This window comes from Vidua chalybeata, chromosome 6 (assembly GCF_026979565.1).
Source record: "Vidua chalybeata isolate OUT-0048 chromosome 6, bVidCha1 merged haplotype, whole genome shotgun sequence".
Lineage (NCBI taxonomy): Eukaryota > Metazoa > Chordata > Aves > Passeriformes > Viduidae > Vidua > Vidua chalybeata.
This window is the reverse complement of record NC_071535.1, coordinates 3,200,507-3,228,199: the sequence shown is the minus strand read 5'-3', so window position 1 is coordinate 3,228,199 and position 27,693 is coordinate 3,200,507. Positions and strand designations below refer to the sequence as shown.

Sequence of the window (27,693 nt, the reverse complement as noted above, 5' to 3'; positions counted from 1 at the left end):
CTGAACTTTATCAAAATCCTGAACTTCAGCAAAAGCCAGGAGCTGTTTCATCATAGTGAAACAGGAGGGCTGGGGACTGTCAGAGGACTGTTCCTGTGAGATGCTCCCAGCCCACAGCTGATTGTTTGTTTACTCTCAGTGGTGGCAGCAGGCAGAAGGGCTGTGCCAGCTCACCCACGCAGCTGCCACAGTCACCTAGAACCCCCCTGCTGGGGTTGTCACAGATTGGTGGTGTCACAACACCTCCTGCTTTTGGAGTGAGCAGACTCCTTCCCAAATACCCCTCAACACATCGAGCAGAACTGTGACATTTTAGAATGAGTTGTTACGAGCTCCTAAGGGGTGAGTGCTCCAGCTTGACTTGACTTTGCTTTACAGCAGAGCTGATGGTGTGAGGGTGTTTTTAAACAGCTCCAGAGATGGAATTTCCATCCTGGTCCCTTATCCCAGCAGAACAGCAATGGACACAAACACACTTGTACACGTATTTTTCAGGCAGTGAGTATTAAAGTCACCAAAGAGGTGACTTTGTTCCTATCCATGTTCTCTAGGAGTTCCTTCCCCATCCCAATACTTTACACATAGATTTGGAAGGCAGCACTGAGTCACACAGGCAGTACAGCACTGAGGAAAGGTCAGGAGAGAGGCGTCTTGTCCAGGAGTTTTCCACACAGGCACAGATGCCCACGGCAGGATCGGCTACCGCGATGCCGATCTCAGCACCGGGTCCTTTGTTGCCAGGTGTGCAGCCAGGTTCTCACGGAAGTCATGGAGGAAATTGTATTGCTGGAAATGCACAACCAGGTCTGCAGTGAGTGCTCTGTGCTTTAAGAAGAGGCACCACCTGTGTTAAAAAGCTGTTTGATACCCCTGGATGAAAACTGCACCCTCTGGTCCATTTGTTCTTTGTGTGCTTACTCCACACCTCTGGGATTTTTCACTGTCAGACACAGATTCCATGGATCTTGACTTGGATCCTGTGGTTCCCCATAATGGCCACAGGTGATGCATTACCTCAGGGTAATGCAAAACATGGTCCTCAGAGGTGGGAGTTGTCATGTGGGTATTCTCAGCTCAGTCAGAGAGAAAGAGAAAGGTTTTCTAACCAGGCAAGAGCCTGGGAAACAGTTGGGAAAGAATGTCAATAATTCTCTGATCTATCTTGTTGTTCACATTGTTTATAGGTATGTCCTGCTGCTGTGTGTCATTCACTGCACACCAATGGTGTGGGATGTTTTTACTCTAAGACCAATGAAATTAGTCTGCACGATGTTCTCTATATATAGAGCGGTGCATTTGAAATAAATCAGAGTTCATTTTCTTTGCCTTCTGATCTGGAGTTCTCTGTTCCCGTCCTGCTCAACAGCATCATTGTCAGAATTCAAAGTTGCTTTATTTTGAATCATGGAATCATTTAGGTTGGAAAATCTCTCTAAGATCTTTGAGTCCAACCATTCCCCCAGCACTCTCAGGCCAGCACTACCCCATGTCCCTAAGTGCATCCACATGGCTTTTAAATCTCTCCAGGGATGGGGACTCCACCAGTGCCATGGGCAGCTGTGCCAGGGCTGGACAACCCTTTCAGTGAAGAAATTTTCCCTATTATCCACTTAAACCTTTTCTGGCACAACTTGAGGCCTTTTCCTCTTGTCCAGTCGCCAGTTTCCTGGGAGAAGCTGTTTCTTGAAAGCAGGAAACAGCTCAAACCCCAGAGAGCAGCTATTGGAAGGACAGAGGTACCTCTGGGAAGTGAAGGAGGGGAATGGCTGAGCTCTCACTGGTGTTTGGACCTGTGTATTACCTGCTGCAGCCCCATTACCTTGATAGTCTGTATGGCCCCTGATCCTCTCAGGTTCCTGAGGCTCTCTATCACCTGCTGAGGTGCCAGGGTGTCTGAAAGCTGGAGCAGGAGACATGCAGCCACTGTAAGGGAAAGTGTTTATACCTGAATGTTGCTGAGCACCTCTGACTGCACACAGCCACTGAGTTGTCCCATGAAAACCACCTTGGCAAACCTATCTGGGTCCCAGAGCTCTTGGATCTCTTGTAGAATCCTATTTCTGGGCACTGGCCCATCTGCCTGCTGCTCCTGGCCTAAGCCTATGGGCTTTGGAAATGGGTGAAAACTCTCCCACTATTTTCCCCCTGCCTTCCCAGCAGCATCTGGGATGCAATTCTTAGGCTTTTCAGGAATGAGTGCCAGTACAACCAGTTAATTCTCCTTTGTGTCTTCTGGCCATATCACCACCTCATCCTTCTGGGAACACACCGTAACTAACACTGCTGAAAGCTTCAAGGGGCAACGCTGGGATGAAGCAGATGCAGAGGAATTGGTTCATGTCCTTTCTATTAACCAGGCTGCTCCTGGTAGTGGCAGTTTGGATGCATCCACAGTGAAGCTTCCAGCACAGTTTGGCTCTGTGGGTTTGTGGGATGGGTTAGTCAGGCATGGAGACAAATGCTTACCAAGACATGAGCGTCCGAGGCCCCCGTAACAGCTGGGAGAAAAGAAAACATCTGGTTGTAACGAGCTGTAGCAAACTGCAGCACCCAGGGACCCCCCCCAACACATGGACACAGTTCTTACCTTAATGTAATCAAGAGGAGCAGTGGTACAAAAAAGTCAGAATAAGAATTTCTACGTATTTTCTATATTCTATTTCTATACCTACAAGGATATATCCTCTTTATTCTCTAGATCTTCTGTATCTTTCCATGGAAACTTCAATTTTAAAGTTCCCCTTCATTCCTGCTAATAGTCCCAAAGGCACAGGAGGACAGGAAACAGTAGGAGGATGGACAATCTCAAATTTCTTTAAATCCTATTCCAGATTAAGGGTTTGAGGACAGTTGTGAGGAGAACAGCAGGTTCTGTGTCAGCAGGAAGACCAAGGACTCAGTGGATTTCTGTACAGGAAGCTGTCAGTGGGATCATTCAGGGAACATGGAATTTGGAAAGCTCTACCCCTCTCTCCTGAGCTCAGCTAAATAAATTCCTTTAAACCCATACATGGAAATTAGGAATGAATTTTGCACTCCTGGAAACCCACCGAGTCCCTGATAAATAGTCCAGGGAAGTGTTATAGAATCATAGAGTGGTTTGGGTTGGAAGGGACCTTAGAGTCACTTCCAAATTCCACCCTCTGCCATGGGCAGGGACACCTTCCACTGGATCAGGCTGTTCCAAGTCCCATCCCTGGCCTGGAACACTTCAAGGGATGGGGCAGTCACAAGCTCTGACAAAGAAGTGTTTTAGCTCCCAGCTCGTTCTGTACACTTGATATCCAGGTAGGCTGGGAGCAAGGAGCCCTGTGGTGCCACTCAAAACACACTTTAAAACTCTTGCTGGACAGAGCAAGGGGAAATGGGACATTCTAATCTTGAAACAGGACATTCTGATCTTCAGAAAGGAAGAATTCTCTGCAAATAGCTGCAGGAGGAGGAACAAGCAGAATTCACAGCATGAACTAGTCCTAAAGAGTGCAACTACCTTTTCACAGCATCCTATTTCCCCTGCTCATACATCTGGAGGGAAGCTGGCATCCTTTACAGGAACGTGGGGTGATGGGGAGGCAGCCAGAACCTACTGTATCACTGTCTTCTGCTTATTTTCCAGGCAGGTTCTGAGCTCCTCCAGGATCTTGCAGCAGGTGGCAATGTCAGGAGCATTCCCATCAGGAATGGGGTGGTGGTGCACACACATCCCGTGCTGTTGGTAGGTGTCGATCAGGTTTGGTACTCGGTATTTTGAGAGCTCTCCTCTGGTACAAAGCACAAAGATATCCTGGGTCCCACAGCTCTTTAGTTCTCCTGCCAACGGATTAAAACACTTGCAGATAAACAAAAGCCTATCAAGCTTAAGGCTAAAGAGATAAGCACCTTGGTCCTGAGTCTCTTGTTTAATCTTTGGGGCTAAGACAATAGGAGTGAGCAATTTTGGTTTGAGCACTCTCTTCCACTGAGTCTCTCCCACATTTCCCTTCAGGTAATCCAGGAGAGGAATTTTCTCAGTTCAGAGGGAATCCTGAGAGAAGTCTCACTGGAGAACACAGCAGCACTCAGGACAACCTGTTATCCACTTAAGTATGTTTCTGTTCCATCTGTAGTTAAAATCACAGAATCCCAGGGTGGTTTGGGTAGGAAGGGACCTTAAAGCCCATCTCATCCCATCTCAGGGACACCTTCCACTATCCCAGGCTGCTCCAATCCTGTCCAGTCTGGCCTTGGACACTGCCAGGGATCCAGGGGCAGCCACAGCTGCTCTGTGCCGGGACCTCCCCACCCTCAGAGCCAGGAGTTCCTTCCTAAGCTTGACTTACCCAAACACTGTGGGGATTTGCTATTAGTCTCTGCTCTTTAGTGCTTACAGCTGAATACTCAGCACAAATCTTTGCATAATTCCATCTTCTCTATCCCAATTTCACTTTTCTCTGGGAAAAAGGAAGATTACAAGTTTGTAATTCATCTTGATCCCAGCTGCTCTGAAGATGCCTCATGGGTACTGTGCAACTCCTGCCTGGAATATTCATGGCATTGCCCTTGACACAAAGAAGACTCACCTATATCTTTCTGAAGATTTCTTCTGACATCCTTAAACCTGCAACCTGAAACAAGATATGAACAACAATTACCACTGCAGGTAAGTGACATTTATGGGATGGCTGCTGCAGCAGAAGAACAGAGCCTCCTCCCAAAATCAAAGCAAGGACCAAAGCCACATCCTGAATAAAACATAGTTCTTGTTTTTGCAAGTAGATCCCTGGTGCATAAGACACTTTAAACACCATTATCTGCTTAATACTGTAATGTAATAGGATTAACAAAAGAAATCTGCCCAAGGTTTTCAGGCGCTTTGTGTTTTCCAGATGAAAAGTTTTGGGTATTTTAAATCAGGATAGAGCATAAAATCCCCCCACAAAACACAAAAAATCATCCAACAAATAAAAGGGGTGAATAATGATCACTTAAAAGTTGAGTGGAGATTCACCATGGCTGCAGTTTTGGTAGCTAAAAATGCAGTCAAAGTTTAAATGTTTACTTTTGTGACTTTACAAAATGTGATCTTGCATTAAGATCTTTTCTAGATTAGCTTTGGTGTTTCCAAAATGCTTATTCCAGGGGTAGATTACAAAAGGAGTCACCCACAACACAGAAATTTGGGGTACAAGGTATTACCTCCCTTCAGCTTTCAAATATGCCTGCAAATTTCAGTGAATGCTTCTTACCTGGAAGGGAACATAATCCCAGGAACTCTGAAGAGTAGAGAGGAGACAAAGACAACCTATTAGAAAATAAAAAGTAAGATAAATAAAAAACAGAAGGCAAGATTTTAATTATTTAAATATATAAATATCTTTAGAGGGGGGGTCAAGAGGGTGGGGCCAAACCTTTTCACCAGTGTCTGGTGGGACGATGAGGACCAACAGGCACAAAATGAAACATGGGAAGTGAATATGAGGAAAAATGTTACTTTGAGGGTGACAAAAGGTTTGGGTTGGAGGGGCCCTTAAGGATCATCTTCTTCTAATCCTCTGGCATGGGCAGGGACAATTTCCAGTAGCCCAGGTTGCTCCAAGCCCGGTCCAACCTGGCCTGGAACACTTCCAGGGATCCAGGGGCAGCCACAGCTGCTCTGGGCACCCTGTGCCAGGGCCTGCCCACCCTGTGAAGAACAGAGGCTGGAACGAGCTGCCCAGGGAGGTCGTGGAGTCTCCTTCCCTGGAAACATTTCAAACTCACCTGGATGTGATCCCTGGGCTCCTGCTGTGGGTGAGCCTGCTTGGCCAGGGCGGTTGGACTCGCCGGTCTCCAGAGGCCCCTTCCAACCCCCACCACATCCTCTGACACCTCCCCAGCACCACCGGGCCACCCCCAGCCTGGAAGGTCACCAGAGCCCGGCTCGGGTTTCCCTTGCGAAGAGAAAACCCTCTTGTTTCTCAGGATAGAGAAATTAATACAATTTCCTCAGAGAAATCATCCCGCGGGTGTCGCCTCACCAGGAGATGTGGAGCGGGCTCGGGTCCTCTTCGGCGGCCTCATCGTCTGAGGAGGCAAAGCCGTCGGCTGGCGTCGCAGCGGGCTGAGGGGAGAGCGGGGGGCTCATCGTGGGGCCGGGCCCCTCGGCAGTATCGGGATCGATATCGATATCCCGATCCCGATCCCGATCCCGATCCCGATCCCTCAGCGGTTTCACCATGGCGCCGCTCCCCGCCGCCGCCCGTTCAAATTGGCCACGCCCACCAGCCCATTGCCCAATGGGAAGCTGCGGCTCAGCGGGTGCGTGGAAAGTCCAGTAGGCCTTCCCCCCAGCTTCATGAGAGGAGCTCTCTGATTGGTCAGCAGCGAGGAGGGCGGGCTTTAATATGCAAATAGATGTGGTGATCTCTGCGCTGATTGGGTGAAGCCGCGAGGCGGGAAGGGGCGGTCTCGAGCGCTGGGGGCGGGGCTCCGTGAGGGCTCCGTGAGGGATGGAGGGAGGGGCGTGGGGGGATCCCCTTCCCCTAATTCCATTTTAAATCCCTCTTGGGGTGTGTTTATAACTATCGTGTTCCTGGTAGTCCCAGTGGTTCTTAAAAGTGATAGGGCAAGGGGGAATGAATTCACAAAGATATATGACAGAGTTAGGTGGGATATTGGCAAGAAAACTCTCCCTTGTAAGAGCAGTGAGGCCCTGGCACAGGTTGCCCAGAGAATCTGTGGCTGCTCCATTGCTGGCAATGTTCTAAGATCGGATCTAGTGGAGCTGATCTAGTGGAAGGTGCCTGCTGATGGCAGAGGGTGGAACTAGATGGGCTTTAAATTCCCTTTCAACCCAAAACATTCCGTGATTCCACGATAAAACACGGAGATGGATGTGAGCCTTCACTCACAGAATGTGCAAGAGCAGGGATGATCTTGAGCGGGTGCCTTGTGAAGGTTTTGGGTGGTCAATTCTATGTGCAGGGACCATAGGACTTTCTAACAGTAGAAAATTAACTATTTCTGCTCTTCTAAGCCATGAACTTGAAGTCAGATATTCTTGTCATGGTACTGCTTTCAATCGTGCTGTAAAAATAATTTTTTGAGGTTCTTGCATGGAGTTTTTATCTGAACATAAATAGCATGAAGGATTGCTCCAGGGAGGAAAAAATACTTTTGGCTCCTTCTTTTTAAGAGCTGGGCTGTTGCCTGTGCTTAGGGCGTTCTGGTAGATCTTTTTTTGCAGAATTTCTGGTTTATTCTGTGAGTAACTCTGGCCATTAATCAAGAAGTACATAAATTAACATTGTGGGATTTTGTTTTTTAAAATTGTATTAAGGCACTTCTACAGCCTGTGTTTAGACACGCACAGCGCTATGCTGTGAGGGATCCAGGCACAAACAGGGAATTTTGGCATCAATTTGGAAAGTAACGCAATAGAGATTTCCAAAGGTGTTCCAAGTCAAAGGAATGGCTGGGCACAAGTGGTTTGAGCTTGGCAGGATTCCCAGCAGGACCAATGCAAGATCTCCAGGTGTGGAGATTTTAAATTTTAGTCCTACATTAGTAACAATTCCACAGCTGGAAGTTTTATTGAAATCTGCCTGAGAAGGATTGTAGGAGCAAATTGCTTGAAATGGCAGGGTTTAGGATGGGTTCAGGGAATGAAGAAACAGATGATGAGAGGATCAAGGAGAAGACGAGTTTATTAAAACTCAGAATATGATAGCAGAGGTACAAAAATTACATTACTGAGCATAATGGGGAATTAAAACAATCCAGATGTTGCAGACTATGATGAACTATGGGAAGAAATACATCCTAAGGATTGAGGCAACGTGAGGACAGCCAGCCACTGTAGCTGCAAACATGATTTTAATAACTCAGGAAAGGCACAAAGGAGCAGGTATGTTGTTTGCTTTTGTTTTTACCTCTGGTCCCATTAGATATTAGGTGCAACACTTGTACTCTGATCAAAATGTGAAATTTGCTGTATTTCCCCCCCCCCCTTTTATTGATTTTTGCCTATTCAGGAGAAAGTTATTGCAGACTTGAACTCTGGGGGTTGTAGCTTTATGGAAGCAGCAGCATGAGGCTGATAAATAAATATAAAAACAGCAGCAATGGTAATGCTCCTGGTCATTCTTTGAAAAGATCAAAAGAATTCTCAGGAATTTGGGTGCCTTCATGTAGTGGAAATCCTAATCGGGATCTAAAATGCTGATAATGGCTGTGGCAGAAATAAATAGGGATAGTATGTGTGAAATTTAAACTAGATCTAGGAAAAAGGTTGGGAAAAAATCCAGACTTGGGGAAGTCCTGTGAGTTTCCTTAGTATTTTTTCCTTGGCATCTTTCAGAATTAAATGACAAATATTGTGTTTATTGTGTGATTACCTACCAGGGTGGTCTGTTTATTTCTTAAATTGAGCTGTTGCCCAGCACATCAAATTGTTCGTTGTGTGTTTTGTAGGAAAGATTAGTTTTCTGCCAAAAAGCATCCTTTCGACATATAAAAAGGAGAGCATCAGAATCAAAGCTTTACATTCTGGAAGTCTTTGTCGGTTTCTGGACTGGGGACCTGTGAAGTGGATAAAAATAGTTTCAGATATAGGTTGAAATATGCAATTTGGAAGATTTAGTTAGTGAAAGGTATGATTTGATCAGAATTTTAATTGGGCTTTTAGATAATTGGCTGGAGCTGTGATCAGATGTTCCTCTGGGTACACCTGGCTCTTGTGTCTGCCTGCACCAGCCAAAGTGAACAGCTTTAAATCCCAAGTTCATAACTTCTCATACCAGTAAATTGTCAACATTCCAGACAAGTACAGCTGAGCCTAACCTGGTTTTGCTGTCCCTGGGTCATGGGAAGAGCCCTCATCTCGGGGGACAGTGGAGTGCTGCACACATGTGGCATCTTCTATCTGCCATTCAGCACTCAGGTTTCATGGACTAAATAAATAATTGATTTACATCAGGTAAAAGCTTGGAATGAATGTGAATGTGTGGCAGAGACAGCCAGGGAAGTGGTGTGAAACAAGGCGTGGAGGAGATTGAAGGTACATCCTCTTAGGTAAAGATAAACCTTGAATAAATAAGCTCTATAGATGTGATCTTTCCCTGCAAGGAGATATAAAATCAACTCTGAAGTGCCCAAATCATCAAAATAATTTGAAGAACATTGATAACTGATAACTCCAGACAATCATCTGTGATGCCAAAGAAATGTCACTTCCCATTTCATATCTCAATTTCTGGAAGTATTAGTAAGCCTAATTAATTTAGGTGGTGCTCCAGGTCTCTTTGGGAGCCCTCCACCAGTCATATCACCACAACATCCCACAAGGAATCATTTTACTTTTCCAGGTTGTTGTTTATGGAGGGTAAAAAACAACAGGTGGAACAGATCCCTGGAAGTGGCCACGGCCAGGCTGGACAGGGCTTGGAGCAACCTGGGGTAGTGGAAGGTGTCCCTGCCGTGGCAGGAGCTGGAATGTGATGGGCTTTAAGCTCCAGCCCAAACCAGTTTCTGCCATCCTCACTCGGTTTCCTCTCTCCTAAACAGTAGAGGGCGATCTTGTATTAAAAATTTAGGTTTTACCCCCATCGAAGCCTTTCCCTTACGAATTGTTGTCAGAAGAATGAAGGTTTTTATCTCTAGAAACATACGGGATCAGATGTCTGTATTATTCTGTGTAAATGTTATCTCTGTTAGAGATACTCGCAGTAACTATCAGGTTTTACACCACACAGCAACGTTGCTCTATAGTAAGTGAGAATCACTGAAGTAAAGCCATTATGATAACTAATGGAGCAAATAATGGAACTCACTGTGCAAGAGCACTGTAAAGTCTGGTGTGTTGAGTAATATTCAAGGAGTCTTTTGAAATTATTTTTTTTTCGATTGAAAAACAGTTATCTGGTTTAGTATGTTACATGAAGGTTGAGGAAACAACATGCCAAATGTATTTTGTGTTTATTCCAGTCTGGGAAGTGTCTGCCCTTCATCTGTGCACACGGAGATGCCTGCCTGCAAATGGAGGTGCTGACCCAGTCTCCAGTGCTCAGGTGGGGAGCCCTGTTTGCACAGACTGTTCTGATGAGTGTGGACAGTCTGCCTGAGCTAAAGCTCAAAGATTGCCTCAGTTACTCAAACACAAAAGATACGAAGCACGTGACTGGGTAGAGAATTGATATTGCATTCTTTGGTGGTAGAGTTTAAAAAGAGTTTTTTAACACTTTTATTTTGTGTAACAGTTTGTATTCCTGACATGTCACCTGGAGTGCTAAAGCATTTGGTCCCCGTGAAGGGAGAATCACTGAACTATTGCAGATGGCCTGGCTTGATAAACTTCTTTGTCAATTAATCTGTTGCAAATGCCCTCGGTCTTCTGAATGGGTTTTCCTCTCGCAGCCCTGTGATAGTTCCCTATGGCTCCAGGATGGAACAATCCTGGGCAGTAAAGAGATTGAGATAATGACAGTCCATGGTGACAGCAGGGCTGGCAGAGCCAGCCTGGGGGAAGAAAGACACATACTTGCCAATAGAAATACCTCCATCCTTTGGGAATTGTAGCTTGGGAATCAAAGCTGACCTCATAGACAAGAATGATGGAGAACAAGCTTTTGATTTATGACTGGATGAAGCTCAAAGTCTGCCCTTCTGATCCTTCTTTACAACACACCTTTTGTATTTTATATGAGCTCTTTCACTTTATTCTCAGAATGTTATCTCCTGGGGTATCGTTTTTAAGTCTTTCAGTGTTGTAATAGTTCACTCATCTCCTTCATAGTAGTTAGTTTTTGTTTTTAATGAAGCTAAAATCCCCTTTTAGTATCACAAGTAAACTGTCGTTTATATTTAACATGACTGATCACCTGCTTTGCTTTATTTATTTTTTTTTTCTGAGTTTCATGTAAGCTAAACTCATATTTACCTTCTAGACCACAGCTAGGGAATTTCATTTGCACTCACTAGTGCCTTGGTTGCCTCAAGTACCTATCTGCACTTGAATATTAAAAAAAAAAAGCATTTTTGATACTGGAATTTATGGGTCAGATCCTTGGTAAATGTTGAGCTCTGCTGACTTTAATGAAGCTGTGCTGCTTTTCACCACCCATCTCTAATTAAGGCATCCACTCTAGTGATTGTAACACTATGTCCCTCTCCTGGGAATTCTGCTCTCTGCTACCTGCTCACTTTGCCTTAGAGGCTTTAAGCAAAATTATGAATTCTTTGAAAGTTTTAAAAATATGAATCTGGGTCTAAATCTTCTGAGCTTGCTCTTGTGCAAGTCATCCATTGTTCCTATTTTCCAAATCATTGCTGTGCCCTCTGTGACAAGCCATAGAGAGGGCATAAAAAGCATTTACATGCCTTTTATAGATGGGAAGGACTGTGACAGCACAAGATCAAGTGCAGCTCTCTGCAAAGGAGCGTTCTGTGCATCAGCTCTGTGGTATCTGTGTTTGGGGTGTTTGTATTTCCATATATCTGTCAGTCTGTCTGTCATCTGCCTCCCTGTCCCCCTGACTTATGTGGCTGTTGATAAATACCCTCCTTGGTGATTAAAAGGAAGTGACCTCATCAGTTTGTCTTTGCAACCACAAAGGTTTGGTTGTAACGTGACATTCCATCCTATTACTCTGGTTTACACCAAATTCAACAGCTTGTGGCCTGCAGATACTCAGGATAAAGAGCAGAAAGAGACTGACCTTGACAACCTCATTTCTCATTCCTTTCTTGTTATAGGTAATATAGCTGAAAATGTGGTTTTAATTATAGTACTAATGAAAACTGAAAATCCAGACAGACACTTGACAAACTCTGGTACGCTTTATATTACATTTGTGCTAACTACAAAGTATCCAGCTGGGTGTAACATTATATCTCTTTTCCTTGAGCATCCGCCTGACTTAAGCTGTATAATTAATGTGTACTTTGGCTGCAGGTCAGCTTACAGTTGGTTTTTTAGAATTTTTACATTTTTTAAGATGTTGTAATGAAACGAATATGTTTATTACCTCTGTGCCTGCATTCCCCAGAGGGATTTAATACCTGTGGAGGAGCACTGGCTGGGAGAACTTGAATAAAATGCCTCTGCCAGCTGAGTCTGATGCATCAGAAGCCTGCTTTCAAAAGTGGGTGTAAGAAACAGAATCTAAGAATGTCATGTCCACAGATGTGTTTAACTTTGATTCACCTCCTTTGTATGGTTTGTTGATTTTAAGTTACGACACCAATACACAATTGCCCAAAGTAGAATTTGTGAAGGGATTTATTTCTTTTCTTTTTTCTTTGGAAAGAATTTTGTTTTCAGAACTCACCAATGAGAAACTGATGTTCTCAGCTAGAGCCAGAAACACTAAAAGCAGGTTCCCTGCCAAGCTCCACCAGTGCACCTTCATCCTGACCTGTCTTAACTCTGCTATTCCAGGCAGGCATCTGACTGCACCAGCATGTGCATGTAATCGTGTTAAATAAAATCCCCGTTTTCATGATATGGACAAATGCTCTCTTGGGACTGGACTGAAATTAGCTTTGAAGGAATTTTATTCTGATGTAAGGCAAAGCTGAAATTGGGTTACAAATGATAAAAAACTGAATACTTCCATTATGCTGCTGTTCTCAAGGACCTGCTGTGGAACCTGAAATTTTTCTTAACAAAAGTATTAGTGTGTTTCTCTTGCCAAACTTCCAAAAAGCATTTCTGACATAAAAGGAAATAGTTGCAGCACAACCACACTCACAGCAGGGACCACAAGGTGTTACTTGTAGAAATGAATGCATAATGATTTTCAAATGAACTTCTCTGGCATGTTCCTGTGGCCAGTAATGTGGTTTGATGTTTGTGCGAGTGCACAAAGCTCATATCTCCAAAACCTATCTGCAGCTGTGCTCTAAATTTGTTTGGGGATACAGATCATCTGAGGCAAGTTTGATTTTTCTCTAACAGCCTCAAATTGTTTCTGCTTTCTGCCAAACATGGATGTGAAAAAAAAAAGCTTCTTATGAAAAATTATTCATGTACTTCATGTACAGCTTTGCTAATGTTTAACTGAGTTTTGAAAGGCAAACTGAGTCCAACTGGTCAAAAGGTCTCCCCAAAAAACTGTAGCAACAGGTGATTGTTTTTAAAAACTGCCTTTCAGAAAAGGATTGCTGGGTAGAGTCCCTCAAAGGCTGTAACTTGTTCTGGAAGAAATCTTGGAAGACATAATGCTAAAGAGATACACTTCCTTTGTTCAGAGGAGGGTAGGCATTTTGGAATTAGCCATCTTCTCCTATATTTCTGTTTCAAAAACACTGAGAAGCTTTGCATGGGCTCAAGCTCTGTCAGACTAAGAGCACAGTCAGACACAACTTCTGTTCCAAGGCCCTGTGGTCTGCAGAGGCACCATGGGCCAACCCCAGCCCCAACTTCTCCCACAACTCCACTGGTTTTCACAGGGTCTGCTGAGTGCCCATTTGGCACGAGGGAGATACACTGGCAGCAATTAAAGGCATTTCCCATCTCAAAGAGGAAATAACACCTGGTCTCCAGTTAGCAAACAGCTAAAAAATGAATTAAGCCAGATGTGCTGAGCTCTTGGTATTGACACACATGGCAGTGCAGCCTTTAAAGTGTCCCTCCTGTGGCCTCTAGTTATACTGAGCTCTTATTTCCCTCCTATAAACATCATGGAGAATGATTAAGCAACAGTGCCCCATTTATATCCCACGTTATGCCAAGAAAAGTTCATGGCTGTGTTGTTTGTGGAGTGACAGTGTAATGGGTGGGTAATGTTATAACACTTATTTGTTATTCCATTAACTGTTCTAAACAGACTTATAGGACAGAAGTACCTGGAAGAGTTTTATGTTTAATATTGTGCATTATTATTATTTGGCTTATTTTCTCCCTGTGTTAATTTGGAGTCTATTTCTCCTTCACCTACTGATTAGTCCCATTAACCCCAGTGGAATTTCCATGAGTAATGCTCTGCTAGGTAACACTGGCTAGGGTTGGAGGTACTGCTTTCTTAGCCTTTCCCCCAAGAAGTCAGTGCCTATAAGTGATAAATCCTCATCAGTGGGTGTGTTAAGTGGTTCTGGTGTGGAAAGAAGAAGGAACTGAATTTCCTGGATGGAAATATTGTCCATTGCTCCAATGAAGTCTTCAATCACAAGTGTTCTGCATTTGTGTATTATCATCCAGATATTGTGTATTCATCAAGATAAAGCTCTTCTGGAAACATGGGAAAAAGTATTAAATTTTCTGATTTGCCCACTCATACATAACAGTATTTTGGTATTATGCTTGTCCCATACTATATGTGGTTTGGATTAATTGTGGTTTTTTAAAAGGTGCAAATAGAAGAAGGAGGGTCAGCATGACAGCACCTTTCAGTTTCAATGTTAGTTTGTTGACATTGATGAGGTGTTTGTGCATGGAATCTACCGGGGCAGTTTCTCAGATGGAGCAGTGTTTACCATTTAACATTTCCAAGGAAGGGTTGCAGGAAAGCTGAGAGAGTTTTCTATGATGGGAACAATATCAGAAAACAGTTAGATGTGTCTGGAGTAAAACCAAAAATCTACATTCTGTACCTGTGCCATAGTTGTCTAGGAAATGAGGTGTACCTGTCATGTTCCTGGGTGTTTTGTATTTAGATCTCTGACTTATTTGAGCTTGCAGAGCTGTGTAAGTAGATTTTTAAATCTGCTGCTGTTGGTTTGTTGTTTGATGGGTTTCCTGTCTGTATGGGGCACTGTCTGTTTGCATGCACTGTCATGGGCCTGTCTACACGTGTGTGTGCTCAGCTGAGGTGGGGATGGTGGGGCTGCTGACTGGCAGATGCACTCAGTTGCTCCATCCCCTGACAGCAACTTCACTCTCAAATAACACCCTGCAAAGCTTCATCTGCACATATCATCAGCTACTCACGAATGGACTCACAGAGTGGAGGCTGGATGCAGTTCCAGTTAAATTGGAAAGCACAGTTTGGGCAGCGGGACAGCTCCTTTTGACCACACAACTGAAGGGGATTAAAAATTGGAATTACCCCAGAACTGGAATTACCCCAAAGTTCCTAGCACTGGCTGCATATTCCACTGTACAGAGAAAAACATTAGAGGGAAAATTCCTAAGGAGTTTACAGGGTGGATTACTAAGTGTAGTATTTTATATCAAATGCCATATTAGCTTGAGCCTAGAATTTTCTCTTGATCCAATTTGTGCAGATTGTTCTCTCTTAATTTACAATAATTAATAATCATACAATACTTGAGGGAGGATCACGTGAAGAAGGGCACTGAGCACACTCAGTTCTAGAGCAGTAACTTCAGAGGACAGAAACATAATGTTCCTTAAACAGAATCCTGGTCAAGAAAACATATATATACATACATTATATATGTGTGTACACATACACACACATATGTACTTTGTTTCTGAAGTGGCCCTTTTATGTTTCGGAGCTGGAAGATAACAAAGTTCTCAAAACAGTAATGCTGGAAGTATAGTCATGAATAATGGATCTAAGGATAGGATTTGGCACTAAACACTAACCATGGTTCTAATCAGTTTATAGAAAGCTTTAGAACCAATTCAATCTTTTGAAAATTAGGGAAAAGAGGCACTATAAAGTAATAATCTTCTCTCTGTGAGACCTAGATGACATAAATGGTGAGATCCATTCCTCCACCTGTGAAGTGCAATGTACATCCAGCATGACAGCAATATATTTCTGATGGATTTCTGGAATTCTGCTACATGTGGTGGTCCTGAGTTGTGTGTGGAATAGTTGTGATAGAGCCCATGGGCTGGTTTGTACCTTGGATGCAGAGTTTTTATGATGGCCAATACTCTGAAACTCGTTCAGGCAATAAATTTACTTGCCTTTGAGTTTACAAGGCAATAAACAGTTGAGGCCTTTGACCTCAACATTTACCAAATACATTTGCAGCAGTTGTGTTTATTGACAACTATTTATAGGGAAGTATTTTATATGGAATTTCACATGTGAAAGAGAACAGTTTAATTTTGCAGCTTTTATTCTTTCTGATTTCCATCTTCACTTCCTGTCTCCTTAACTTACTTTAATAGCTGAAGTTGCAGGTTAATGCTGCAAAATACTCAGCTATTGACAAAACAGTTAATTCAAATCTTTGTGACAGATTTTTAGATTTTCCTCTATTTGGATGACTGAGACGAAGGTATATGTGTGTGCTATATTTTGCAAGGCATTATGTAAATTTATTTTAAATTCTCTCAATTATCTCACTAGTTATTTACTAGCTTGAAAACATTTCCCACGGTTAAATGGGAGACTGTTAGGCCTGAAATAATTGGAAAGCAGAAAGGTAACAGCACTTTCATCCCTCCCTGAGACTGTCAGCTGAGCTCAGACCAGATACACCTGAGTAACTGCTCCCAAAACAATCCTGGCTTTTGGAGTTGTCACTTTTAAAATTTCATGGTTGCTGGCCCAAATCCTTGAGTTAATGTTTAATTTCAGGCCCAAAGCATGAGACTTCAGTGTGACTGCTCACAAGCTTAAAGATAAGGACATGCTCAAGTTCCTTGCTGGAAAACAGCCAGCATGCTTTTCATCTCACAGCATCATGCCTATAAGATACTCATTTCAATCTGGTGAACCCTGATTGCTTGAGTTCTTCCAGAAAAAGAATTTCAGATCCTGTGGAATTACAGCCATTCATATCTAAATAGCTCACCAGATTCCTGCCCCTTGTAAGTTGCTTTATGCCAATTTACAGTAGTTCAGGATTTGCTGCAGAGTTGTGATCAGGAATTCTTTGTGCCTTTGTGTAATTGGGCTTTTTTCCTTACTGCTGAGGTTTTTAACATTAGTATCTGCAGGCCAAGCACAGCAACATTTTGAAATCTATTAGAAAAATCTTATTTAACCAGATGGTCAGACTCTCAGGTGGGTTACACAAAATATGTTTAGAAAGTAGTGTCTTAAGCTTCAATAAATCACCATAAATGGGTCCACAGTAGATTGTCATCCAATGTTGATTTTCATTCATATGACAAAAAAAAATGGGCTGATTCTCTGGAGTGGGTCTGTCCACACAGGAAGAAGTTAATAAACAAGATATTTTATGTATTTGGTGTGTTGAGCGTTTAACAGGGTAAGAAATACAATTTATCAGTGCAGCCTCAGCTTGCTTTGTGAATTATGTTTACAGCCCATATCCCAGATTCACACCCTGGAGATCTGTGGAAATAATAGGAAATGTCACTGGCTCACATTGAGGCGGTGACAAGTTGGAGTTCTAGGGTAAGACAGCACTTTCTTGGCACCTCTGTGTCAGCTTGATGAGGTGGCAGTGACACTGGGCTGGAGCTGAAGTGCTCTGAGGGGACAGTGTGGGGGAAAGCCCATTGCTCTGTTGGGCTGGGTTTTGGATGAGCCCCAGAACCCTCTCAAGGAAATCCCTTGAGGGGATGCCTGGGAAGCTGCCGCAGCGTGGAGGTTTGGCTGAGCTTGCTGTGAATGCAGAGGAGGAATAGGGGCCCTCAGTCTGTAGGGATGGAGGTGTGGAGCTTTGTTAAATATGAGTCAAAGAAATCAAATGACGTGGAGGGGACAAGGGGGCACGAGCAGCCTGACTGTGACAGTGTGAAGGGCAGCTCCAGACCTGGCAGCACAACTGTGTGAGGAACAAGCCAAGAGCCTGGATGTTGTTCTTGCTGCTCAAAGACTCCTTTCCACAGATCACTGCTGGGGCCTTCAATGTAACCCCTGCCCCACATGTGGCCAGGGGTGACCTTTTTCCTGCCTAGAGCAGTGAATGTGAAGAAAAGGAGGAATCTTGTGCTTAATTATAAATTAAAACCAAATTAATGTCAGTCAATTTAAAAGTGGGGAGGCACTTTGTACAACTTAATGGTTTACATGTTTAGGTAGCAGAATCTGCCTTCACTGTCTGCATGTGTCTCAGCCATCATCTTCCACAAAAATGCTCATTTGTAAAAAGCTAATTTCTATTTTATTTATAAGAAATAAATATATTAATTTTAAAAGACATTGTACACTTCTCATTAGCTTAACCTAAAATCACTCCTTTATCTGCTTTGTCTTCCTTTGCATTTAAAACAGATTTCCTTTTTTCCTTTGCACATATCTGTCCTAAAGCATTAGACCTTCATATCCTGGGTGGAGGAGTCATACTTGAGAAGAGCCTTGGGAGGCCAGTGAAAAGAAATCCCCACAAATAAAACCACAGAGCCTGAAGGAATTACAGCATCATTCCTAGATCCCATTGGCTGCCCTCTGGGATCATTCCATATTTCTGTGAAAGAAGTCACAAAGGTGCTGTTCTTTGTGGCCCACAAGGATTTACTCAGAAAAACAACAATAAGGAAACTTAAAATGCATCAGAGTATTTGTGATCATAATTTGCTGTTGACTCTTTTCTAATGAAACATGTAGATTTCTGGGTTTTATGTTGAAAATATCTACGTCTGTGAAAATTTTTGACTGAATCACGAAAGATGTTTTATGCTGAATTTTTTTTTTATATTCTTAGGATTTTATTGGTTGAAGTTCATTAGTTTCTACTGGAAATTTGTCAGAAATATCTACCCTTTCTTGACATTTTCAGCAAGGGGAAAAGCACTATTTGGTAATTTTTAATATACTTTTAATATTTTCCAGCTATTCAGTATATTTTGGCTTTTATGTTTTCATTGTGACCCAAAATTTGGGGGATAAGGAAAGAGCTAGGTACTCAAATAGCTGGAAGAGAACAGAAAAAAAGGCACTACTGAGATTTCCTTTGGGAATCTTCCCTTGCTGACAGGAGTTGAACCCCAGCTGCCAGGAATGTCATTGGTGCTCCAGAGAAACTGCATCCCTGGAAAGGTGCCCAGAGGGAAAACCTTTCTGGGCAGTGTCTGCAGCTCACAGATCCTGCCAGCCTGCAAACAGCACCCTTGTGCCATGGGTTTGACACTGATATTCCCTTTCTTTTCCAGGACAACTGGCCACCAGGAGTCACTTCAAGGTCTAACATACCTTTGCCTACTAATCTGTATTACTTATCCTTAAAATCAAGGAACCTTATTCCTAATTTTTAAAATTTTAACTCTCAGTTGGCATCCCCAGAACTGAGATGCTTTGAGTGCATATTGCACTGATCTCTATTACAACTTGTTAACTGTTTTTGATTAGCAACCCTCCTCTTACTCTACTAGAAATGCTTTAATAAAAAGACACTGTGTAAATCAAACAAACAAATAACCCATAAGCAAACCAAAGGTTTGTCCATTCTCATTGTGAGCCCAAGCAGGCTTTGGTCAAACACCTGAAATCTGGCATGAAATTTGTTCTGATATCAAATTGAGATCTTTTGACATCCCTATAAAATTTTTCTCAAATCTGGCCAAGCTCTATGCCTCTCAAAAGATTTTAGTTCACAGATGTTTAGTAGAGGATTTTTAGGTTTTGGCAGCCAAATTCTCTGAAGTTTTCATCTCAAAATGTTTTTTCTTTGCTTCTAGTGCTGTCTCTCAAGTACATAGTCAGGATAAATAATAGGAAGAAGCACTTGAGGAGAATTCCAATGGAGAAAATGGGAGGGAAGTAGAGGTATCAGGAAACGACAAATGATCCGAGTGGAAGATGTTAATTCTGTTCTCCCATATCTGTTGTGAATGCAAGCTTTTTATCCAGTGTGATGTACTTGGACGTTTTGCCAAAAGAGCCCTAGGAATGCCTATGAGGAAATGGATAATTCCATAGGAAATGTGGAGTTTAAGACCATGTACAGGATAAAACCTGGGGCTCAATGTAGAATGGAAGAATAGAAAGAAGTTGAATAACTGCTTGATTTTGAAACCAGTGAGCATCTCTACAGACAGCTCTCTCCTGGACAGCTGTAATTCTTTCCTCACAATGAGTCAAGTGGTGGGTTGGTGGAAAAGAATTGTGCATGATCGCATAATGGACACCTGAATCAAAAAAGGGCTGAATGAAGTTTGTGGCATTTCTTAACTTTTGGATTCTTGGCATTGCATTGTCACTGTTGTTTTTATTTTAAGGCAGTGTTTGGATGTCATAAGTGAAAGCCATGCCTTCAAAGCCTGTATTCTATCCTTAGCCCCAGAGAAGCATTCCTAATCATTGCCTGAATTAGCCTAGAGGGGCTTGTTTGTCAGACTTTCAGTCAGTGACAAATTGTTCACAGCAGCATTTTAGAAAACAAACCTCATGCCAAGTTTACAAATGATCCTCCAAGAGCTTGGGACAGTCACTTCCACACTCAGAAGACATTTGCATGCAGAACTCAGGAGGTGAGATGTACAGTAATGTAGCTGGGATGTCCGTGTGGATTTGAGTGGCTTTCTTCTGGAAACTGCATTTGGATTTAATGCTTGAAATCTTCTGAAAGACCACATCCCATTTCCCTTGTAGTAAAAAGGGCCCAGTCCCTTTGTCAGTGTAGTGGAGCGCTAATGAGGGTCCTGGCTCAGGGCTGCCATCTGTAAAAGAGTTAAGCATATTCTGATCGTTGTTATATCATTAAGGGCATACTTAACCCCACCGACTTAATGAGGAACATGCAGCCTTAAAGGTAATCACATACATAAGTGCTCTGCTGAAAAGGGATTGATTTAAACCTGATACAACTCTGTAACTCATCCTGTTCACCAAGCACCCCTTCAAATTCCTTGCTTAACTACAGGGCGGGTGTACACCTTGTGGACACGGCTTTGAGCAGAAGCAATGTGGAACTGAACTGCTTCTCCCAGAGCTGTAGTAGCAAAATATGGCTGAAAAACACCTGCAGAGGTTCTTGATCACAAGGGTGCTCAGCTGTGATGCACAGACTGCAGTAGTGCTCACCCAGAGAATTAAAGAAGCAGTTTGCAACCTGCTTCTTCTTTCCAGGTAGCAACTCGGGAGCACAGAAAGCGTGCAGTGTTGGCTTCCAGAGTTGTTTGGATAGTGCAAACCCAAGATCAGGACTCCTGTTTTCCTTGTGGGGTTCCTGGACTTGCATTCCATGAGGTGTATGCTGCCAGATGTGAGCTCCAGGGAAGAATATCAGCAAGGTGCAGGTACCATCTCTGGGGCAGTTCCTCTGGCTTGCAGTCTGCATCTTCCCAACTCTCCCTCCAAAAACAAGGCAACAACTGGGGACAACCTCATCAAACAGATCCAGCACACATTTGTGAGTTTTTTTCTCCCCCAAGGGAATGCTGTGATCCTTAGAGGCTTTTCTGCATGCATGGAAAACTGAGAGACTCCAGGAAGTACCATTCCTGCTATTTGTGCACCCTGAATCTTATAGGGGAAGGTCAGGAAAAATGATCCATCCAGCCAGAAAGTCTGAGTACTGTTCACCTAGCTTACTTCCTTGCCATGACGACACTGGCTTTACCTACTTTTTCCTGTCAGTTTTGTGTTTATAGAAGCTTTTTGTATCATTTAGAAATAATTATTGCTCTTTTTAAAATAGTGTCTCAGAACAAAGGTATGAAATTTTCCTCCTCTCTGTTAATCCAAAGGGCAGCAAGCATAGTGTTAGTCTGTGTGTTGTATCACAAGGCAGAGACACATTTGGCCAGCAGACTGTGAATCCTCACGGGAAGTGGCACAAGGGTTTTCCAAACCTCAGAATTTTATGTTGAAAATAATTGTCTGGAAGGTAATAGTCCCCCAGAATGGACTAATAGCCTGTCAGGTTTCACGTTTCCTTGAGTCACTTTTGAATTCATAAAACATTCTGAAATACTCTGATCCAAATTTGGTGCTCAAAAATGTCAGCCTCATGTGGGATGAAGCTTTTCACTGCAGGCTTTTTATCTGAGGAGGATTCCTGTTTACCTTTCTCCCTTGGATTGCTGGAGACAACCAGGTGAGTCACTTTGTGTTTATTGTCAGTACAAACTCTGTGAAAGCCCTAATGAGGCTGTTGGTGCTGTAAGTGTCCAGCTGCTAAAATACAGATGTTGTCCAACTAAACTGGATTGATCCAGATCCAGAATGGTATTTCCCTGGCAAGGTTTAGCATTCTTAATGCAAAGTGAACCCTCATAGCAGGGCCTCTTATACTGTAGGGTTTGTATTTTAATGAGGTAGATATTTAATCAATTTTAGGGTATACTGGTATCTGCCTTTTGCACATGTTTCAAATAACAATGAAATTTATCCGCACATGAAGTAATTGAGGCATAGCCTGATTTCAGAAGGGTGCACAGCCCTTTCTGCAGTGTAATTCTAAGAGATTGGGGATCAATCAAAATGTTTTAAAATTAAGAGTTTTCTGCAGCTGGGACACTCCCAAGTTGAGCTACTTTGGTTTCAGTTTATAGCTCAACTTTTTTTTTCCCCAAGTCAAATGGTTTATTGTACCCAGGATTTTTTAACTGTCACATCTGAAAATGAAAAGTATCTTTAAAAACCCTGATATCCTGTAGAGATCTAAACCCATATTGAGCTGTGTGACCCAAACATACCCTGAACTTTAATGGCAAGAAGTTTAAAATTGAAATCCAGGTCCGTATTTCACATGAGTTCCTATCCTTGTATGTCAGAATTTGAACACCATATTCAGCTAAAATACCTTGGAATTTGCCTTTGCTTAACTGCTCTCACTTGAGTTACAGCTCTGGCAATTGTTTATTGCCTCTAAGCATGATTTTGTTGATTATTTAGAAAATAACCCTTATCCTTGTGGTGGTTCATACCACACCATTTGGTTTATATCTTATCTATAAAGGTTGAAGTATTTGAAATCCAGATATGGATTGTTGGGCCACAACCATGGCCAGATTTTCACAGGGTTGCTTTACAAATCTTATTTTTGTAATGCATTTTCAGACTTTCTCTGTATTACTACGTTTTCCTCTGAGGTCCTGTTTCTGATACATTTTCTTGTGCTAACACCACATTTTTGGACTGGGAACTGTTCATTCTGGGAATAAAACAGGACAACTTTGGCCATCAAGGTCTCATCCAAGACCCATGGAGTACAGTGGAGGTATCTCATTGCTTAGCAGGGCTTTATATATGGTTGAAGAACAGGATAATCAAGTCATCAAGAGTAAAGACGAAGACAAATTGCATTTGACTGTAGTTAAACAGTTCATTTAACTGTGTCTCACAATGATGTAGGTGGTTTCTGTGCTGGATTCTGAACTTTATAGTTGACAATTTATTTGGAATCTTTCTGCTAACAAAGAGTCTCATCTGACTGAATGTTGAGTCTTAAATGCATTGCTCAAATATTCCTAGATGGATTTCATGAGAAAATTCCAGGGGGATTATTACAGGATTGGGTCCTGTAGTATGGATCCTATAACAGCACATACAAATGAAACTATATTGAAAGAACTACATGGAACAGGAAAGCATAGTTTAGTTTTAATGCTATTTTCAATGATTTGGAACAAAACACTTAAAATGTTTCAGTAGTTTTTTGCAAGTTTTTACATGGTTTTGTATTAAAATTTTCTTTCCCATTTGAAAGAATTTACCTGGCATCCTTCTTATTAATTCAAACTGCTCTGAAACTGTGTTTCAGTAGGAATATCTTGACATAAGCCATATTTTTCAGAATTCCATCTCTTTCAGAGCACATTGCTGAGTTGGAGTCATTAGGTGTAGAATACATATTTTCAAAAGTCCTCCAAAAAGTTGTTTGTTTGAGGATGATGTGTGCGATTCAGAGATAAATTATAAATTACACCTTTAGATCTTGATTAGCAGTAAGCATAAATATCAGTTTCTGTAATGGGACATAGCAGCTGGCAGCTAGCATGACACTCAGTGCTTATCACTATTTCTTTCTCTCCCTGGAGTTATTATTTATTTAGTTTTTCTCCCTCACCTGCCTCTTACTCAGCTCACAATGTCCCACACAGGTTACACCACGGAGCAGGTGGGAGCCAGGCTGCCCTGGGGGCTTGGATTCCCTCCCTCTCCCCCTGGTGCTCCTGCACCCTCTCCTGCCTGCTCAGAACAGGATTACTTTTTTGAGCCCTTCTGTGCTGCTAAGGTAGTAAAGAGATGAAATTGGGGTCACTCCTGTCTGGATACATTCACCAAACCTTCCAGTTCCTGATGCACTGGTGGCTGTAGTTTAGAAGGACTTTCCATGAGCAAAATTCTCTCATAGAATGTTATTTGCAGGGTAAATTACGGTGTAGTTAAGTGGAGAAAAACTCCAAGCAAACCACAGCAAATTATTTAGCAAAATAAATATTTGGAAAAGTGACCTCAATTGTTCCCTTTTGTGCAGCATTAATGGAAGGTGAAAACACATTGTCAGATCTCTTCAACTTTAAAAAGGAAGAGGAGAAGTTTTAAAGAGAAGTTTTCCTCATGTGAAATATCTGATTGCAGCTGCTGATCCCCTACACGGGGAACACACGGGTTGGAGATGCAGCATTTCAGAACAGAAGATTCTCTGTGTTTTGTCTTCTCTATCAATAAATGAAAATAGAAGCTTGTGGTTAGAATATGGCTTTAAGTGCATAGATAAGAGCCCAAGTAAATACTAGCACTCCTCCATTCCTGAGGGAAGTTGGTGGCCTGCCCATATAATTTGCTGATAAAGTCCCATCTGTTAAAACAAAGTCCTGCAGCACAAGTAATAAATTTCAGGCAAAGACCATGAGAGGTTATATTTGCATGACAGTCTTTGCTGAGCTTTATTTTAAACCAGAAAAAGCATGTGAAAGTGAAATAAAGATTATAATATTGGCTTTAAATTAACTTTACACTTTTGGAGGGCAAATCAGAAATCCTGTTCCACTTTATTTCCCTGGTAAACAGTGTGGCATGATAAACTGTGAAGAGAATAATGTCATAAGGAAAACTCTGCTTCACAAATGACATACGTAGAAAAACAGCAGATGTCTGATGAAGTAAAGACCCAACTTATTGCCAAGTCTTTGGAAAACAAAATTAATTTCCTTTCGTCTTTGATAATGATGATGTAATGTAGTTAATAGGAAGAGCCTGCCATGCTCATGGAGTTATTAAAGAAGAAATGTTAGACATGCAGAAGGTCAGAAATATGGGTTTACTTACCAGGGCCTTTTCCATGAGAGCATTTATAGATGTAGAGAGGAAAAAAAGATTATAGTGATGTAGAATGTTTCTTTATGTCTTACTTGAAGCATAAGATACATGTAATGAAACAAAACTTGTGAATGTCCTCTTAAGAAGTTCAGAATTCTAGTGATCAATGCAAAGAAGAAAATTATTGTTGTTAGGCAGCTTTTCTTGTTGAGATATTACTGCAAGGAAATATATTTTTCTAGAGTGAAGTTAAAAAATAAATTATTTACCCTCTGATTTTCCCTGATAAGAGTTAAACCAAGTAAAGATGGTGGGTGAGTGGACATGGTGTTGGCTAATTTAATATGTTGAAAATATCTCATCAGCCACAGCAACAAAATAGATTTGATTTTAACAAACCAGTGCAGGAAGTAGATGTGATTGTTTCTTTGCAATATCCTATTTTAGTCGCTAGATGTCCCTGCCTGCTGGGAGGAACCAGGGATGAGGTACCTGGGAAACGAAACAGGTGAAGCTTACGGGTATGGGATCATGGATCCTTTAGGCTGGAAAAGCCCTCTAAAATCGTCGAGTCCAGCTATTAACCCAGCATGTCCAAGGTCCCCACTAACCCATGTCCCTCGGTGCCATTTAGGGAGCTGTCCTGTTTAGGGATATTTTTGATCTTTGTGTGCACTTAAATGGTAGGAGGGGTAGTGCTGGAATGTATTTTTACTGGAGACACAGGATGAAAATTAGATTTGTTCATGAAAACTTTTGAGGAGCTACTTACTGGAATGGTTGAAGCAATCAAGCTTGGTTTGGCACAGCTTTGGTGACTCAATCTCCTCCCCAGTGATTAAAAAAATACAAAGTGTTTTTTACTGTAACCATAAAGGTGCTATTTAAAATTGGAGTTTAATTGCTAAGACATGAGAATAACTACAATGCACATGCATATATATATATATACAGGCATGTGTGTGTATGTGTATATATCTGAGAGATATAAGCATACACCCTGCCATGTTGGGGCTGATGTTTCTTTTAACACTGTCCATGACAACAATCTCAACAATAAATTTTTATATCATACAGCAGATTTTACACTGTGTGACATGACTACGAGTAGCCCCTAATTAACCGGAAAGCTAATGTTGAAGAAGATTTGCATCTATTTCTAATAATTCTCCCTTTCAGTAAAAAAGGCACACTTTGATGGATCTGACTGCTAAACTCCACGCTGGTGTGAACAGACGCGATGCTGGAGGCTCGTTCTCATGCAGGTTGTAGAATTGGCTTTTGTCTTTCCAGTAACAAGCCGTTTGCTACAGATGGAAGCCAGGACTCACTTTGTGGAAGGTCAGCTCCGAGGAGAGCTGGGACAGATGTTGTTCCCTTGTCAGGACAGCTTTGGCCTTTAAATATTTGACAGTTGAGTGCAGATCACAAGTACAGAAAGCAGAGCAAAACACTGCAGAAGTGATTGTGATTTCCAATTAACAAGTGAAAAATAGTGCCAGAGTTGAGTGTAAAATACCAAACATAACTCTCCAGAGAAAAAGCACATGTGACTGAAACAGTTCCCTTCAGCTGAAACGTGGGCATGGGGACTGCTAAATGGCTTTTATTGCAGAATTTTATTTTTTGCATATATGGCTAAAAGTTTATGGGCATATACTTTAGCTTTAGTCTGCCCTATTCCCAATTTGACTTGCCACAGGTTGTTGTAAAAATAAAATTATTTTGGGTTTTTTGAATACCTACAAAATTGTTACGGTTATTAAAACACACAAGCTGATAGACTGCATGTTTATTAAGCTTGGATACTTGTCCCTTTGGAGCCCACCTGCCAGTGAATATTTTGCTCCAAAAGAGTCAGTTAAAGTTCAACAAGTTAATTTTGTAGTGGGTAAGTCATGCAGAGATGAGACCTGCTAAAATACCATCAAAATGTTGAGAGCAATCATAATTTGCTTCACTAAGCTGAGTTTCAGCAGTGAATTTTATTGATGTTGCAGACTCAAGGAAGCATCTTGTCCTGGAAAGCTGCTTTCCTGGCCATGGAATTCCCAATCCTTTTAGCAAATGAAAAGCTGAAGATTCTTTGTCACGTACCTGATGAATTCAAGCCACTCTCTGTCCACCCACCTCTCCTCCCACAAATACGTTGTGGTAAAAGAATTCCAAAGAATAATTCCTATTGTGCTGTTTTTGTTTAGATTAGGGGACCCAGGGTTACCCAGCTGAACAAGGGCTCTTAAAATAAAATGGATCCTTTGAAATTCTTGCATTTAATACATATTTGGTCTAATTTCAGCTAGATAACTAATTTTTTTTATTGTGCTAATGGGCTGTTATGCATATGTGGAAGCCATTTACTGTATGCCCTAGGTGGAAACAGACTCATATTTCATCTCTGAATATTTAACACTTAATAAGGTAACCACCTGCTTTTAAACTTATTCCAACATATTTGAATGGCCTTTACTGCTCATTGTGAACACCAAGATTGTTTTTGATCTCCTGTAATGAAACAAATAACCAAACCAATTAAAGCACTAAATAAAAAAAAAAATCTAGCCCCTCTATTTTTCACTAATTCAAAACACTTTATAATATTCTAAATCACTTAGAAGGAGTTCTGAAACTTTAAAAGCCAAGGCTGCATATAGTGAAAGTTTGTCCTTCTCACCATGACACAGTGAAACCACAG

General features: G+C 42.0%; 1 protein-coding gene and 1 long non-coding RNA gene across 3 annotated transcripts in view; one reads left to right on the top strand and one right to left on the bottom strand.

Annotated features, from left to right (window-relative positions):
• Positions 1-485: 485 nt before the first annotated feature.
• CDKN3 (cyclin dependent kinase inhibitor 3) lies at positions 486-6,259 on the bottom strand. The gene is made up of 7 exons (XM_053944716.1): positions 5,997-6,259; positions 5,226-5,281; positions 4,560-4,604; positions 3,588-3,810; positions 2,467-2,498; positions 1,820-1,923; positions 486-786 (listed from the first exon to the last, which is right to left on the bottom strand). Exons 1-7 carry the CDS (start codon positions 6,194-6,196, stop codon positions 700-702), a joined length of 747 nt encoding a protein of 248 aa, XP_053800691.1. The 5' UTR covers positions 6,197-6,259; the 3' UTR covers positions 486-699.
• A 281-nt stretch (positions 6,260-6,540) lies between these two features.
• The window catches only part of LOC128789912 (uncharacterized), a 109,931-nt gene continuing 88,778 nt past the window's right edge, over positions 6,541-27,693 (top strand). For both annotated transcript variants that reach the window (XR_008431576.1, XR_008431575.1), the window contains exons 1-2: positions 6,541-7,864; positions 9,943-10,025. This is a non-coding gene — a long non-coding RNA (uncharacterized LOC128789912). The remainder of the gene's footprint in view (positions 7,865-9,942; positions 10,026-27,693) is intronic.